Genomic DNA, 18,530 nt, shown 5'->3' with positions numbered 1-18,530 from the left:
ACTACTTGTACGTTTCTAACCTAGTAATAATAATCTTAATTATCCATGAGGATAATTTGTCTTATAATTTGTGCATTACAAAAAATACAATGTATGTTAAATGTTTACTCTATATAGATCTATTCGAACATCGGCAGACAAAGGTTATACCTGCGTTGGTGGTGGCAAAATATAAAGGTCACAATTGGGGCTGCGTAGCCACGGGAAATACTGCATTCCTCATTAATCTTCGTACTCGAAGACAAGCCTTATTATTATTATTATGGATTCTATTCGATGATTGTTTATGGGACTATTGTTTCAAGATATTGCCGTCAAAAGTGTGCATGTCTAAATAAACATAGAGAAAACAATGCAGTCATAACGTACGTTGCCTAAAGGTAAACATACTATTTTTTTTTTATTTAATCCATTTTATTTTAACTGGGTCGTCGCAATAACATCACTATGTATATTATTATAAATGAACATCGATTAAGCCGGTTTTAGATGTGATTATAATAAAAATGGAAGGGTCCATAAACTATTTATATCGATAAAATAATGTTTGCATATTGGTTGCTGCCTTTGCATTATTTATATTACTGTAAATTTTCTATCTTTGTTTATGTTAATAAGATTTTGAACAAAGATATTCATGCGCAAGAAAGACACGTAACTCCGTTGTTCTATTGTACTTTGGTAGGCAGAGTGATCGTGCTTGAGTAAGTGGAATGGGATTATGCGTCACTTAGCTGTAAACTGTGTTAGCTTAAATTTAAATATCATTGTAGAAATAGTGGACTTAATAATATTTACACTATTTTACACATTATATTTATAAAATTTCAACCAACAAAAATTGATACAAACACAAAATGAACACATTTTCGTTCCATTGTAATCACCATGCGTTTTTAATTATAATCTCCTTTTTCATAGTGCAAAAAAATGTTGGTTTTATGTTGCAATTTTAATACTCATTTGAGGAGACTGATTCTCATTTTATTTAAAAATATTGAATGCATTGTTGAAATGTCTTCCTTCAGGTGCCCATAGAATTCATTAAATAGTACTAAACAAACTGTTTAAATAGAGCAAATAGTATGCAAGCGTTTAAACAAGCAATACGGGTTCAGTATTCTATAGTTGACTAATATTCATTTCATCTTTATCACATATACAATGAACGAAGAATGTCGTGTTGAAATATACAAACATAGTGCTTTGATTTAAAGTGTCAAAATATTCTAACCTATCGTGGTGTTAGCTTTACTTTACGTCATTGTAATAATAACAATACGAAATAGACATAATAATAATAATAATAATAATAATAATAATAATAATAATAATTTTGTTTCTCTTTAGCGAAACTCGACCCTGGCAGCGCCAGAGAATGACTACTCGTTCATTTCTGACATAATAATAATAGTAATAATAATAATAATAAACGAATGAATAAATAATAGTATACTAAATTTGGTGTTACAAAACAAAATAATGAATATTTCAAAACAATGTATAGGTAGAGGTAGAACCAGCTCCGCCCCAATAGTGAGATCAAAAAAAAATTATTGTCAAAATCGAGAAATTTCGGTCAAATTTGAAAGCAATACAATAGAATTAGGACAAGGCAATGTGCACGTGACCGAGGGATCACGTGTCGGACGTGTTCAAATACCTAATGTCGACTCGCCATTTACAGTATCAAGCAATCGGGTACATGGTGTGGTCGACAGCAGCCCTGATGATCTGCTGTATGGGTACGTAGTGAATAAGTTCAAAGTTCAATAAAGAAACTTTAAAACAAAAAGTCGTTTTTGTCCTGAAATAATTTCTGGGACACTTGAAAGGAATGTATAGAGTTTGCTGAAACGATGGTGCAGAGTTGGAAGAATGTCTCCAAGCCACGAAGTTATAAAACCTCCACTTCAAGAGGTCACGTCATAAGGGAGGAAGTATAAAACATGATACAAACATTGCATTGCGCTCAGGAGAACTTCCTGACCTTTGTCCCTAATCTCACAAGTCACGTGGTGCAGCATGTCACAATACTTTCAAGACATGGTTTAAAATTAAAAAAAAACTAGAAGTAGCAAAAGATAAATAAATAAATAAAAAGAACAAAAAAAAATATAAAAATACTTTTAAAACACAAAGCTTATATGAAGCGTACTTGTATCAATTAGTTTGGATCAGTCGTGTAATGAAATCTGTAATAGACTTACAATACAAAAAAAAACATTTATAAAAATTAAATTAAAAAAAAAAAAGGGGTAGCGACCTGAATTCGAACTCATGGCTCAAGCCTTCTCATGCCAACACGGTTACCACTCTGCTAATGGAGAACTTATGAACATGTATGATTGTATAGTAATCTATTGTTTCTATAGTCGCGTCCTTTTTTTTTTTTCATGTTGTGTTCACTAAGACTCAGGCAACGATTTATAAAGGGGACTAATTCAGTTTATACCACCACTTCAGACAAGTACAAATTATTTCCCTTGTTTGAGATACCAAACAAAATAACTACTTACCAATAATAAAATAACTAATTGGTTAATTCTTTTAAGATTGATTGTTGTTTTGTTTCGTAAAATAAAAAAAAAGTGTGCAAAATGACTGCGTGATCCGAGATTGGGTGTGGGAGAAATAATAAAATGACTAAACTATAAGATGTCATTGGTACTTGACATCTGCCTCTGTTTTTATAGTGCGCTTAAAATTGGCCTTCTTCTGACACCATTATGCGCTTTCCTCATCGCCTTTGTTTGTTTCGAATCCTGTTGGAGCTTCAAGAGATATCTCCGAACCAGTTCCCTGTTGTTTTATATTTCGCTATGCCTGCATTGAAGATCCTCTTCGAACTTAAGAGCTTGTCCATTGTCTGCCCATCGTTTCCTTTTCTTTTTTAACAAAGCTATTATGAACTCACTTTGTCTGTCTGTCTAGTCAAATGTTTGTACACGTTATTTCTCCCACACCCAATATAGGATTAAGTTGAAATATTGCACAACACAAAAATCAATAAAAAAGAAATTAATCAATTAGTTAATAAACTGTTAATATTTTGTTTCGTATCTTGAATAAGGGAAAGAAATCGTACTTGACATATGTTGAGGTATAAGTTGAATTAGTCCCCTTGGGGACTCGAGCCCAGAGTAAACATTTTCTGTATGCATTAAAAAAAACGATCATGTAAACATTCACCAAGATAGCCCCCTCCCCCCCCCTCCTTTTTATTTCCCAACTGGTCCAGACAAGTGATAGGATCACGGTGCATTGAGACAGCTAATAGCTAAACAAAAACAATTGGTAAAAAATATTTCTAAAAATATTATGTCTACGTCAGTCGTGCACAAGATTACACAACTGATCCAAACCAATTGATACGATGACATTTAACATACGCTTTTGTTTTTTCTTTAAAGTATTCTTAATATTTGTTCTTGGTATCTGTCAACAGATGAAGGAAGATGCTTATATTTATACAAGATCTCGACAACTGGATGCAAATTCTGAAGAAAACCGATTGCTGATATAGCGATCGAGAATCTACATCAGATAAAAATAAATTAATAAATTAGTCAACGATCAGTAACATTAAAATAATGTAGAGGTATACTATCATAGCCTATGGCCATATTACAATGTCTTCGGGACTTGCAAATACCTTCCTACAGGGAACGGTACCAGGAAAAAGAAGAGGAGACATACAGAGAAAGCGATGGGAAGACATCTTAAAAGAATGGACGGCCCTGCCATTGAAAGAAGTTCTATCTAAGGCAAAAGATAGAGAGGAATGGAGAAAGACGGTCAACAAATCTTGCATGGTGCCCAACCGTCAAACAAAGTAGTGGATAGATATAAGTAAAAAAAATATATATATAATTATCTCTGTGATTTACAAAATATTACATGATTGCTGAATCATAACATAGATTTCTTAAAATATCTCTTGGTATGTAGATCTACTCATAAAATGCTACCACAGTAATGTTTGTACCATTTACGGTTATGCAAGCTTTCTCAAGGGCAATAAATCTAGATTTCGCATTTCGGAAATGTAGTGTTATTTCCCTTACTATAATTTATGATGATCTGAAAAAAAAACTATACTGAACAGTAAGCGGGTTAGTGGAATGTTTATGCTGACGTTTATTATATCATTCAGTGTCGTACTTATTACTTTGTTATTGTTCCTTTTAACAATATGTGTTAGCACACCAATTTACAAGCATATTTACACATTGCATTATCTGCTTCTTTATCCACAGATGGAACATACGTTAAGAATTAGAGTGAAATAATTTAATTCCATCCAATAACAAATATAATGTTGAAAGTACTTAATTCATATCTCTTATAATATGTTCCTGTGGGAATACTTAAAAATTGATTTATTATTCAATACTTATTTAACAGCGGATAAACACTGACGTAACAGTTCCAATTTTGTTAAATAGAATTCTCGAAGCTACACTATTACAGTAAGAATAGCCAGTTTCAGCCTTTTAGAGTTTTTTCCACAATTCTCAAAAATGTTCATTTTCTATCTGTTGAGACGTAGCGACGTGGTCTACAGGCTGAGATGTTTCAGTGCTTTGGTCACTGTTCAAATGATGTACACCACTGACCACTCTCTCAACGTTTTTCCGCCGTAAACTTCGTGGCACCACCGTGGCGTACTCACACTCATTCTCTTTGTCAGTATTATTCTCCAGGGGGACTTGTATGACTGTGACATGACTGGCTTCCTGCTTGTCATCCGCTCTGTCCATTTCGAGTCGCTTCTTGGCGACACTGTCCAGGGTTGCGTAGTCGCCTTCAAGCTCGTAAAAGTCCGACTCCTGGACAGCATGCATGATTTCAGCATTTTCCGGCACGCTCTGCAGCTCTCGGCTGGGCGGCTCCATAACCACCATGCTTACTCTGGCGCCTATAGTGGCGTAGTCGCCGTCTTCAGTTATTTTGAGCCGCAGGGTGCCGTTGCTGAACACCACTGGTTGTTGGTGTTTCGGCGATGGTTCAGCCTCTCTCCTAGGCGCCGGTTCCGGCATTTTAAAAGGGATCTCAGTATAGTCTATGACGTTAACGCTTTCATCCTTGACGGTGGCGCCCTTGTTGGTGTAGGCGATCTTCATCGACGTTTCTGGCACTTCCTCTAACAGGAAGTCGCCTTTTTTTTTCTTGTTCAAGTAGCAGATGACGATAACGGCAAAGATGATAATGGCAGCGACGACGGCAATAACAATACCAGCGATACCACCGTCTTGCATCTTCAAGAACATGCGTTTTCAGACATGCTAAATGTGTACTGTGACATAGCTACTGGTACATCAGGTTGTCTTTATCGGCATAGATGTGAGCTCTTGCAGCAAAAAGCACCCGAAAGAGACAGCTGGATATTTTTGTTACTAAGGTCGTAGGATTCACATACAAGACCAAAAGGAAATTACTGCCGAAGGAAAAAATCAGCCGCCAGCATATTATACATAGATTTTGTCTGAGCTGAATGTGGCATAATATGTAGGTCTCAGCTAGGTCTAAGTAGCCATATGGAGTACTGCGATTCAACTTAAACTTCGAAGACAAACCTAGACATTGCTTTTCATCTAGGGATAAAGAAAGTAGTGGTGCACTGAGACATGATGTCTAGGATGAATGTACTTCAATTCAAATATCGGCCCACTTTGACTCTTACTTCTAAAGGTAAAGACTGGAAAGAATCAGTGCTTGCTTAAAACTTCCAGCCAGATGTAGCTAGCACCAAGCGGAGACCTATTTCCTTCTCCGGTATCTAAAAAAGAAAAGAAAAAAAAAGAAAATAACAAATATTTATAACACAAACGTATATAAATATAATAATTAATAATAAAGCTTGTCTTCTATTTAGAAGATTAAGGAGTACAGTATTTCATGTGGATACGCAGACCTAGCTGTGACCTACATATATTTATAATCATAACCGTTGTCTGTCGGTCGTCTCAGCCGTCTACATCTGTCCCGGACAGTAGATTTACTTTTGGTCTCGAATGAGTAATCCACGGCCTGTGTAAGAAATCTCCTGCTGTCTCGGCCAAAAGCCACCTGCTGCAAGTGGCTGTCTACCATGTCTTTTAATGCAAGCTTGCGGCTAGGCTTGTCTCTAAAGCGTTACGCCGTCCACCTTTCAGCTCACTTAAAAAGCATTGCCTCTGGCAAATATCCTTCCCCATACGGGATACATGCCTTGCCCAGCGTAGCTGTTGAACTATAAGCAGTCCCTCTCTACTGTCCTTATGGCATTTTTCATAATTTATATATGGTTTGAGCTCATGTTTCTGTACTGCATACACCGATCGATGTGTTCTTCTTATTTATAGTTATTTTGAATATTTGTTTTAACAAGTAACCTTAACCGATTGAGCACCTAATAGAAAAAAAAGGGGGAGGGGGGTTGGGCTGTTATGAGAATATGCCTCGTCGAACGAAAATGTCTATAAAGCATAAAGCAAGGCTCCATAATGGGTATACGCTGGCGAGACTGCCCAACAAATTATAATGTTCTGCTGGAGGCTGGTGTGGACACTGTGGAGGTCCTATAAACCATTCAACAGCTGCGCTGGGTTGCACAAATATCCTGCAAGAAGGATGACCGCGTGTCAAGGGCGTAATAGAAAATACGCAATAAAGATCAAACCAAGAGCGATTTCTCCGTCACTGACATGAAGGAAAGCAGAAGATGGACTCAGAAAGAGACAGCTGGAGGGCCCTCATGAAGACCGCGGAACTCACCTTTGAGACCAAAGAAGGGCACTTGCCAAAGACAGGCGCAGACGACGAATGAAAAACCTAAGTAGATCCCCTCGGAAACTGCATTGTCTTCATTAGAATTGGCGCAATCTACAGGTCGCAACTGGGTTTGCCTGGTCATGTGAAATACTGAAATACAAGAAATCAAATGTAGCTGGATTTGGAGCACAATGCGAAGAACAGCGGACAACATTGCAAGAGAGGTTCTAGACTTGAACCCACAGAGAATGTCTAGAGCAGGGAGATCAAAGCTACAATGGAGAAGATGGTAAAGCAGGATTCAGGAATGGCAGGACGGACATGAATGCAACTGAAGGGAATTGTCAAGAACTGAGTCCGATAGCGAAGTACTGTTGCATCTCTAGGTTCCACTGGGAATCAGGGGGACAAGGTCAAGTGAAATCTTTGATCTTTGGAATCGAAAACGATCTTACGAAAGGATTCAGTTAAATGATTTTATAAATGCGTTCGAGTTCTTATTTTTTCTCATGGGATCTTATGCTGTAAAACTATAATTTGATTACTATTGCACAATTAAAGGCTCATTACTTATTTCCCAATTACTTATAAGGAATGAGAATATTTCTCATTAAGTGGGAACATTTACCACCAAAGAGTTTTATGATTATTCATGTAATATCTTGACGCTTTGCGTTTTAAATTAGGTACATACTTATATAAATACAATATGTTTTTAATACTTTATAAAAACTGCTTTACGAAAGTTACAATATTGCTGAGGTCGTGTCGAAATAGTTGAGAAGTGAAAGATACACATTCATTTTTGTAAATATCAAAGTAGGCCTTCAACAACTCCATTTAAAGTTTCACTACAGTGCATAGTTTTCATTTTATTAATATTATATTTTAAAATTAAATATAGAACAGCAGTAAAACTATAACATCATTAGAAAAGACACAAACTCAGAGGCGGCTCCCGAAGTTTCCAACTAATGGATCATAAACACTATAAGCAATTCTTTTAAAAAGGCAGGTTTCAAGATTTTCAGCACAAATTTAAGAAGCTCTGAGGTACAGATGATTACTCTCCCTTTTATTCAAGTGATAAATATAGGAGAAAGAGGAAGAAGAAAATATTTAACTCTTTCTCTCCTAACTGACGATACCAGCGTTGATTCCACCAGAATGTGGTAAATAATTACGGAGAGAAAGAGTTAAGTATTTTTTTTTTTAATAAAAGTATTCCCTTGTACTCACGTTAACAGTAGAGAAAAATATAATCAGCAAATGTTTCAATGTATATATGTATACGCACAAGAGTTGTTTGATGGTCAAATTATAAGAGAATGTAAAAAAAAAAGTATTTCTTTCAGACCTTGCGAACAAATGATGTAAATATCTTACGTTTCTGTGGCCGACGGTTAACGAGCGTGTCATGTGGACAGCACAACAGACTTTACTTTCCCAACCAACTACTCAAGAAATCTGTAAATGACCTAATACGAAGGAAGAATACAGCCTCTGTGTTCACTGCCATTATTTACAATCAATTAGAATTGGGTGGACTCATGGGCGTAGTAACAATACAAAATTCCAGGCTTCACCGAGATTCGAATGCCAAACTCTATACCACTGAATCACCACCCATGTAATATCTGTCTTCAACATGCAAACTTTGATAATGCTTCAAGAACTGAATTTATGTCTGCATGGGTTTACGTGCTAAAACGATTGGACCCCCCACCATGACCTGCCAACTATTGTAAAAAAAAAACACAAAAAAATAAACCTCATATTACAAGGTCCTCGGGGCTCGCTAAGACCTTCCTTCGGTAACAGTACCATACAAGTGGGAGAAATAACGTGTACGAAAAGTGTACCAAGCAGACAGACAGACAGACTGAACGAGTTAAAAAATACTTTGTATTAAATTGTAAATGGCATTAAACACAGAAGTTGTTTTCTACCTTCGTATAAGGTAATTACAGATTTCCTGAGTCGCGTGTCAGAGAACGTCCTATTATCTGTACCCTTCATGGTACACCAGCTATTTCACGAGGAGACCTCAAGTCTTTAGATCTATATGTGTCGTTAAAAATTGTGAATTTATAGCTCTAGACTAAGGTTGTCATTTAGCTAACCGACATTTATCTCCTTGCGTTTATACTGTAAATTTCGACTGCAGAACTGTACATAATGTCAACTATTCAAACTTGGCCAAATTTAAATTTTAATAGAGTAGATGTGAACATCCACAACAAATTGCCTCCGAAAGTGACAGTTGGAAAGCAACAACACATGTATGCTGTAAATAAAAAATTTTCCTTTCAGACCTTGTGGTCTATAGGGCAGATGATGTAAGGGTCATCTGTTTTTGTGGCCTACGGTTAACGAGGGTGTCATGTGGACAGCGTAACAACCAACCGCCTTTATTTTTCCCCAACTAATGCCAGGTACCCATTAGAGCTGGTTGGACTCAGAAACGCCCAAAGATCCCGAAATTAAAAATCCCTTTTCTTCACCATGATTCGAACCTGGTTCCCAAGTTCGGAAGCATAGCGCTTTTACCACTCAGCCACCGCGCCTCCCACAGTACACACGACAGTCCAAAATTTAGTCATTTAATGTACTACTATAACCAAAGCTTTAAAAGTCCAAAACTTGTTTGTATTTCATTAAACCATTTTTATAACACTAAAGAACTTATATGGCTGGTGACTGAATTGTAAGGAGCTTGACTTTGGAACCAACGGGTCTGGAGTTCAAATTCCAATGAAGATTGAAGTGTTGAGCTTTGAGATTTTTGAGTATACCTAACTTAAACCAGTAACAAACATACGTCGGGGAATCAAAGGCTGTTGACAATTGTGATGGCCACATAACAACCTCGAGAAACCGCCTGTCCCAATAAATGGCAAGTTCTGAAATGTGAAATTTACTGGCTAGTACTTTATGATTTATATGCACGTATTTGGACCAGAACTATTTCAGAGTTGAACTGTTTTCTAGAGAATTAAATACTTTAATACTATTTCTTTGAATTGTTATCTAGAGAATTAAATACTTAAACACTATTTGTTATTCTTTAAGCCCCTCAATCTACAGACTATTACACAAACTGCAGAAGTTGATTTCGTAAGTCAGCGTATTTTTACTAGAAAATGCAAACTAAACAAACATCTTCCCCCCCCCCCCCTCGCTTTTAAAGGTGTTACATTAAACAGTGTTAGCCATACCTGTCAGTTCTCCAGAAAATTCGTCGAATATATTCCCAGTTGTACACTTCAGCAGATCCCAGTAATCACACACGCTAGACTGTTCAGACAGTGGTATACATTCACAAAGTGTGACGCTAACTAAATACCGAGACGGGTCTAGTGTTATCTAAGAAGTTAAGATTGTGGAATAGTACAACAGCCGTCTAACTTTTAACTTCCTACCTGGCTACATCTAGATGACATAATTTTTAAAGAAAGGCATACACTCTAGGGCACACCTAGGATAAAGTCTTCTCCCAACTTAAAAGCCTTTTGAGATAATGCCAATGTGAAAACAAAAAAAAGGGCATTCAACAAACAGTTAACAATTTTTTGTTCATTCTTAGGCTACACACTTAACCATAGGCGCTGCCACATACAAAAAGTCAAACTAACTTTTGAAAGAAATAACAAAGTGTGAATAATTATTGATTTTCTAATTACATATCCACACCGACTGCCCTTATATTGTCTTGAGTGTTGTGTTCGTGACTAGGTCGAGGTGGGGGGAGGGGTTGTTAAAAAGGAAAGGTTGAGAAATACTAGTTGAAATCACTGAAAAAAAATAATGCTTTAAAAAATACAAAACTTATCTAGGGGGAAGAAGTCTACATTTACAGTCCTATATTTCAATACTGTAAAATTTATTTCTATTTTCGATATCAATCAAAATTAATTAACCACCACTATTTTATTAAATTTTTTTTTTCATTAATTCATATTTCTCTGGGAACGATGGATAATCTCACGAAGATTCAACTTGGTCCGAGAATGGTATATGAGAGAAATGACGTGTTAAATATTTGTACCAGACAGACAGAAAAAGTTGATATAAGCTGTGTGATTTAAAAGAAAAAAAATTATTTAGACAGAAAGTTGGGGAGGGGAAAGGAGAGTTGTAACAAAACAATTTTTGTAACTGACTTTGTTTCATTGCAAACTGAATTAATACCAGAATGAAGGTTCCTGTTTGTAGTGGAGTTAAAAACATACAAATAGTGAAGTAAATTGCATGCTCTTAAAATAGAATCTCCGTAACGAGTATCATGGCTGTATGCCCCTCTTCCGTAACTGTCACACTTAGAAGAGAATCGAAATATCGTTTCTGTTAATGGTTGTATTAATTAGCATAGACTGACAACATTTATTGTTCAATGTTTATGTAACATAGAGAGAGAGAGATTTTGTTGAGAGTCAATGCCACAAGATTTACAGGGCTCGCAATGACGTGTCTGCAGGAAACAGTTTTAGAGAAAAGAAGGAACGACAGACAAAAGAAGAGATGGGAAGAAACCATCAAGACATGGACAGGCCTGTCAACGAAAGGGACCATAATCCTGGCAACAAGACAGACATGGAGAAAGATTATCAACAGATCAAGTGTGGTTCTCCAGCAGTCCAAAAGACTAAGGGACAGTTGGAGGTGAACTAGTACTTAGAAATTTGACTCCCTTAAGGTAGCGGTCAACCAGAATACAGCACGATTCATCTGGTCTCTTGTTAGCTATGCATGAGTTCAAGGCAGTATCACAAACATAGCTATTTAGCGTATCAATGGCCATGCAAAGACAGAACACATTAAGCTCTGTAACGAACAAGTTGACACCTATGATTTGAGTTACAAAGGGGGAGGCCACCAACATAAACATAAGCTAGTAAGACAATACTTAAATGTACGCCCACGGCGTCTGCTAAATATTTTCTTAGCTGGTACATTGGTGACAGGAATTTCAATATCAAAATTATTGTCAACAGGCCAGGCGTGACGACATCATTGTGAAACCACGTGATTCGTTCCGCTTCGTTGCTTGAAGTTGTTCTTCCTGCTTTGCTCTTGTTTGTCTGCATTACTAAGGCGATGTCCAAGTTTTTTTCTGCCCCTATCTAGCCACCATAATGGTGAATGCGCTTTAATATTAAACTTTACAATAATTTTCTTTTCTTTTATATTTTATTGTCAAATTAATACATTTACTAAAGATACAATCAAACCGTCAAAATAAATAAATAATTAATTGGAAATGAAACTATAAGAAGAAGAATAGATATTAACAATCTATATTACACTGTTGTCTCTTGATATCCGCTTTCCTACGTTCTTGAGTGCAGAATTGTACATGTCCCTTTTTGCCTGTGCTTTTATTGGACTCGGCACAGGGCTGACTTGAACATTGTAGAGTAAACTAGTTTAATCACTAGGATGTACCAATATTTTGTTGTAGCAGAGCTTTTTTTTAAGTCAATTCTTTATCTAGCGACGATGAAATCAAATTGAGACACAGGGCTGTCAGGGGTTTTATAGCGCCAAATCTTGAACAGCTATAAAGTTTTATAACAATGTCAGGCTACAGATTACGTATATATTCTAAAGTGTTTCGTGACATTAGAATTGAATCTTTTATGTCCTTATGACTATCTATTGTAGGTTTAAACAGATCTAGACTTTAAACATTAAAAAAATGTGTCCCTGACAAGCTCAACAGGTGTTAGTAAACTGCATTCCCCTACTTAAATGATAGACATTTAAAATTAGTTGTGAAATAATGCTGTCTACTTTGCTATATTGTAATAATACTGTCTAGTTTGCTATATTGTAATAATACATTCTAGTTTGCTACATTGTAATAACACTGTCTAGCTTGCTATATTGTAATAATACTGTCTAGTTTGCTATATTTTAATAATACTATCTAGTTTGCTATATTGTAATAATACTGTCTAGTTTGCTATATTGTAATAATACTGTCTAGTTTGCTATATTGTAATAATACTGTCTAGTTTGCTAGACCGCATCACAAACCAAGAGATTAGAGATAAGGTTACTGCAGCGATCGGACCCCATGATGACCTGCTAACTATAGTAAAAAAACGCAAGCGTGAAATCTATGGCCATATTACAATATCTTCGGGACTCATAAAGACCTTCCTTCAGTGAACAGTACCAGGAAAAAGAAGAAGAGGCAGAGAGAAAATATGGGAGGACAAAATAAAAGAAGGCAAAAGACATGGAGGAATGGAGAAAGACGGTTGACGAGTCTTGCTTGATGCCCCAACGGTCCAACAGACTAAGGGATAGGGCCAGGACCAGTTTGCTATATTGTAATAACACTGTCTAGGTTGTTATATTGTAATAACACTGTCTAGGTTGCTATATTGTAATAACACTGTCTAGGTTGCTATATTACAATATTGTAATAACACTGTCTAGGTTGCTATATTGTAATAATACTGTCTAGGTTGCTATATTACAATATTGTAATAACACTGTCTAGGTTGCTATATTGTAATAACACTGTCTAGGTTGCTATATTGTAATAACACTGTGTCTAGCAACTGAGTGAAAGGGTGTTCAAAATGATAAGGATGTTTAATGCCCTAATGACATTGAAAAGACGAATATAAAAAACACACACAGCAGACCGCCTTCGACACGGAGCTTTCTTCTCCTCTACCATACTCTGCCCCCGTTAACTTTGTCTCCAAACGGCGTGTTGTTGTCCCTTTTTAAAATGGTGCCCTATATGTTTCCGTATGTCAGTGTGAGGACGCAGAGTTAAACCAAAATGATTTAACAACCAAAATTTAAAAAACAATACAGTTAAAAACAAAGCTTTTATTACGTGTATCAATCAGTTTGGATCAGTCGTGTAATTAGATTTAAAATAAGCCCCAGACGACAATCTGTAAATGGGACTAATTAAGCTTAGACCACCACTTCAATCAAGTATTATTTCTTTCCCTTGTTTGAGATACAAAATAAAGTAATTTATTACCAATAGTTAATTAACTAATTGGTTAATTTTTTTTTATTATTGATTCTTGTGTTGTCAGGTAAAAGAAATAATAATTGTTCAAAATTTCTGCTTCATCCGAGATTCAGTGTCGGAGAAATAACGTGTACAAAGTTTTGGCCAGACAGCCGGCCAGATAGACACACACACACAACCAGAGTTAATATGAGCTTTGTAAAAAGTATCCTGTCACGCTCTTGCTATATCTTATTGAAGTTTTCTACATAGAAATCAAAATTTGAAAAAACTTTTAGGAAAGAAAGAAGGAAGAAGCTTAGACCACAAGCTGAAATCTAAACTGAATTAACGAAGGCTTGCTCAATGCTGGGAGGAGTTGGGGAAATTTGTTGCCAAATTATGTTTCGCATGGAGTGACGAGGATTTTGAGAAAAAGTTAAAACCATTGTGTTTCCTAAAATGAAAATAGTTAATAAAATGATCATTTTCACTCTTTTTTTTTTCGTTTTAAAAGCGAATCATTCGATATGGATTCTGAAGAATTTAAAGAGATTTAAAAAAAACAACAATTCTTCATAAAGACCTAGAGTCTAGATTATAATATGTCTAGCATAGTTTACTTAGGCAAATAGTCTTTTTATTGATGTGAATGGCTCTTTGAATGCTCACATAATATTTAATCTGATTGTTACAATTATATTCGCATATAAGCTTATGTCATTGTGACTTAACTGTCTAGAGTCTGGTTTCCTTTCACACCTTGCGATCTATAAGACTGATGATGTCAAAGGTCATAAATTTCTGTGGCCCAAGGTTAACGAGGGTGGCCAGCACAACGACCAATCGCTTTGACTTATCCCCAACAAACGTCAGGTACGCATTATAGCTGGTTTGACTCAGAGACGCAGTAAAGATCCCGAAATAAAAAAAATTCAAAAAATTGAAACCCGAAACCTCCGGTTCAGAAGCCGAGCGCTTTACCACTCAGCCACCGCGCCTCCTTCCACAATCTAGATAATACATTTATTAACAAATAATAATTAAGTATTTATTACCTCTCTAGGGAAGAAAGTTCTGAAAGAAAGTTCAACGTTATGCAAGTATTTGTCAAAGATTCCTTATAAACTAAAAGTTCTATTCAGAACATTGATCAGGAGTCCCCATTCTGTGTGTACATATTGACATAATACAGAAACAGGAACAAAATTCGTTCTTTTTAGTTGATAAGTGAAAAGGTCTAACATGGCATGACATATGACACTGGAAACACATAACACACTGATTAAACACACATGGAATCAGTCTAAAATCGTATAAACTTGCAGTGGCGGCCCCTGCGGTAGGGTAACTATTGCCTTCTTATTTTCTGTCTAGAATAACATATTTGTATGTCAATATTATTAAGTTTAGACACTTTAAGACTGAAATGTTAATACACTTAATGGTTCAGTGCCTAGAGAATGAGATTTTACCAAATGTTTATGACCTTTGTTCAAATAAATGGACCCCATTCACAAAATCGTATATAAACGACATTGAGCCACTTGTTTCCCTATCTCTTCTATACAAATTACGATCTAATTTTAACTATCAATGGTTATCACGTGACTTTTTTTTCTCTTTGTGTTATCAATATTGTAACGAGACCGTTCGTTTTGGTGAATGAGGCCCATTACAAATGTGAAGCTAATTGCTGAAACTAAGATTAAAGCCTACATGTTACATAAATGTAGCATCAGATACCAAATCTGTAACAAGAAAAAAATGGTTAAATAATTATAATGACTAAACTGAATATTTCTGTAATTTTCACCCAGTAGCACGAGAACATTAGTTATAGAAGGCCCCAACATTGATCTGAGACGTCGCAACCCGTGAGCAGTGCAGACCAATAGCTAATTGCCATGTTGTAAAGACCAGTGACGTGGCAACGAGCCATTGGTCTAAACTGCCCAGACGTTGCGACGTTCCAAGTCAGTGTTCAGGCCTTCCTTGACGATTGGCCTCGAGCAGCAACACGGGACTGGGCGAACCTTCGAACTATTCCAGTAGGGACTCGGAGCCAAAAGCGCCATCATCCCTCTGATCGTTAGGCCTTTATCTAACGAGCTGGCCTGGACACGGAGCTCCCCACCCCTAGTCCTGTCTGAGGGTCCCCAGCATTAACGGCCATGATGTCGGCCCCCTTTGTGGAACGGCGTGGCGGACCCTTATTGACTGGGTTGCTGGCCAATGTTCCATCCCCAACCCCGAGTGAGCATATAGATTCCATTTCCAGTACCTAAATTTGGCTTCCAAACATAGAAAATAAATATGTAAATAAAAGCCAAAATCATGTTATAACTATATGTCTTTCAGTTTCTTTTCTTTTTTTCATTACAATCTTGAAACTTTACAGAACCTCAACTGTGGAAGCTTACAGCCATTACAGACGCCAGCTGGTTAAAGGGACTCTACGTATCTTTTCTCGTATAAACAATGAAGACGCTACTTAAAGACGTGCGAGAAAAAGTGCGATAGGCTGTATATTAGACAAACAATTCATCATTCAACTATGTCAATGTTAATATTAATTCATTAACAGCAATAAATAAATACTGTTGATCAAAATGAAAATTTCAATTTTTTTTGGGTAAACATTTAGCAATAGTGATCTATAAATAGACTAAGCGTTGATATGTGCTTACGTTTGGTGGCAGAGGATTCCGATTCCCGAAGCCTTAACGAGGCGCCTCGGTGTACAAGCTTGTTAGTGGAAGCGGATACGTTAGCGATGGGTAGCGAACCTAAACCCCTTCAGGTCACCTTGGCGTTCCGAGGCTGAGATGAAAGAGAGGCCTGATATCCAGCAGTGTGTCGTAGAGTGGCGGTCCTTAAACGGTTTTGAGTTGAGAGGCCCTCGGTCGATGAAAGAAGGGCATGGAACGAAGGACTGCGCAGTGTATAAGACAAGGTCCAATCGTAGTGATAGTTGATGTCATTGTGGGAACTTCAGACAGGACTAAGTGGGGGAAGAGATAGAGAACTCTTCTTCTCCTGTCTGTTGGGAGAAATTCATACCAACGGTCATGGGATACACTGGAACGCACGCCGACACCGTAATGGACAGTTTTGAAAGTGTCAGGATATATTTGGAACCTTGTAAATACTATGTGCATTACCTAAAACACTTTATCGCTTTAATCTTTATCTCTTTTTACTCTCTATCTCTTTTATCTCTTAACTCACTATCTCTTTACTTTTTATATCTTTACTCTCTCTCTCTCTTTACTCTATATCTCTTTACTCTCTCTCTCTCTCTCTCTTTACTCTCTTCACCTTAATCTCTCTATCTCCTAATCTCTCTTTCTCTTTACTCTTCATTTCTGTACTCTCTATCGCTTTATCTCTTTACCTTTATACTCTTTATCTATTTACACTTTGCGCTTTAACTCTTTACTCTCTATCTTTTTACTCTTTATCTCTTTACAATTTACTATTTATCTCTTTAGTCTATATCTCTTAATCTTTCTTTTTCTTTACTCTCTATCTTTTTACTCTCTCTTTATACTTTACTCTTTAGCACTTTATACTTTACTCTTTAGCTCTTTATACTTTACTCTTTAGCTCTTTATACTTTACTCTTTAACTCTTTATACTTTACTCTTTAGCTCTTTACTTTTTGCTTATTATTCTCTGTGTATCTAAAGTGAAAATATATTACTCCAATCGTTTAAAACTTTGTGCTCATCGATTAAAAAAGTTTAAAATGTGTACATAAATATTACATGTAGATTTGTTTAATAAATACAAAACGGACAAGTTTTTCTCTAACTGCTAGGGATCAAACTACTAGCGGATTTCTCAGCACAATTTTCAAAATTCTAAAGTGCTGTGAAAAGTTTTTTTGAAAACATTTGACTAAAAGGAATATTGTTAAAAGAAGAAATAGACACTAAAAAAAAAAGTTCAACTTAAATGAACAATAATTGAAATGTAAGGCTTACTGTTTAAAGAGCTCTAATGAGACTTCAGACTTTAGATGTTCGTATATCCAATTGTTTAGCATTTGAAATTGTTATTATAGTGTTCAGTGGTGTCGTTCATTGGTATGAAATGGTAAATATTGACTCTTTTTTTCTGCTCTAAGAAGCAGTTTCAGCGTCAAAGCACTTAAAACCTATTTCTCTTTTCCAATGTCAAATCAATCTTTTGATCCACCTTTTACCCCCCCCCCCTTCTCTCAATTCTCGCCCTCTTCTTTACGTCGATGACTCAGGCGCCCTATGTCTTGATACTTGCTGTATCGTTCCGGCTCGGGGGACAATCGGGGCGAGGAAAACATAGCAACAACTTTCCCTGACTCCCGCCCGTGTAGGTGAATAAATAGGACATGCCTGAGTGACACGCCAACACCTTTCAGGAATGAACACTGACCCCCCCCCTTTCCCATCACTCCTCCCCAACTCTATTTAATTGATGGTCTAGTGCAGGGGTCGGCAACCTTTTGAGTCGGAAGAGCCAAAAATTTGAATTTACAAAATTTTAAAGTTTTTAAAGAGCCACAAAATTTACATTTTTTTTCTTACCAACAATAAATAGTAGACCTACTCACACAATATTTAATGAAACAAAAACGAATATATTTATTCATATATAATTAGTGTTTTTCACAACAAATTATATAATATACATATGGCATTATTAGATAATTATTTTTTTATTACGGTACCAACTAAAGCAATTAAACATTTACTTACACTACTAACTTGTACTTCACTAACAAACAATTGAGCAAAGAAATTTA

At 36.3% G+C, this 18,530-nt stretch overlaps 1 protein-coding gene across 6 annotated transcripts; it reads right to left on the bottom strand.

Moving 5' to 3' along the window:
* Positions 1-877: 877 nt before the first annotated feature.
* Positions 878-17,885, bottom strand: LOC106068618 (uncharacterized). Of its 6 annotated transcripts, none has more exons than XM_056004187.1 (3): positions 14,800-15,042; positions 6,760-6,906; positions 878-5,782 (listed from the first exon to the last, which is right to left on the bottom strand). In XM_056004187.1, the coding sequence occupies exon 3, from the start codon at positions 5,271-5,273 to the stop codon at positions 4,518-4,520; it is 756 nt and encodes a 251-aa protein (XP_055860162.1). In that variant the 5' UTR covers positions 5,274-5,782; positions 6,760-6,906; positions 14,800-15,042; the 3' UTR covers positions 878-4,517. The 6 variants fall into 6 exon arrangements, with proteins under 6 accessions (XP_055860162.1, XP_013083507.2, XP_013083509.2 ...); XM_013228053.2 differs by lacking the exon at positions 14,800-15,042 and adding an exon at positions 9,975-10,359; XM_013228055.2 differs by lacking the exons at positions 6,760-6,906; positions 14,800-15,042 and adding an exon at positions 17,731-17,885.
* Positions 17,886-18,530: the final 645 nt, after the last annotated feature.

This window comes from Biomphalaria glabrata, chromosome 11 (genome assembly GCF_947242115.1).
Source record: "Biomphalaria glabrata chromosome 11, xgBioGlab47.1, whole genome shotgun sequence".
Classification (NCBI taxonomy): domain Eukaryota; kingdom Metazoa; phylum Mollusca; class Gastropoda; family Planorbidae; genus Biomphalaria; species Biomphalaria glabrata.
This window is presented reverse-complemented; position numbering and strand designations above follow the sequence as displayed.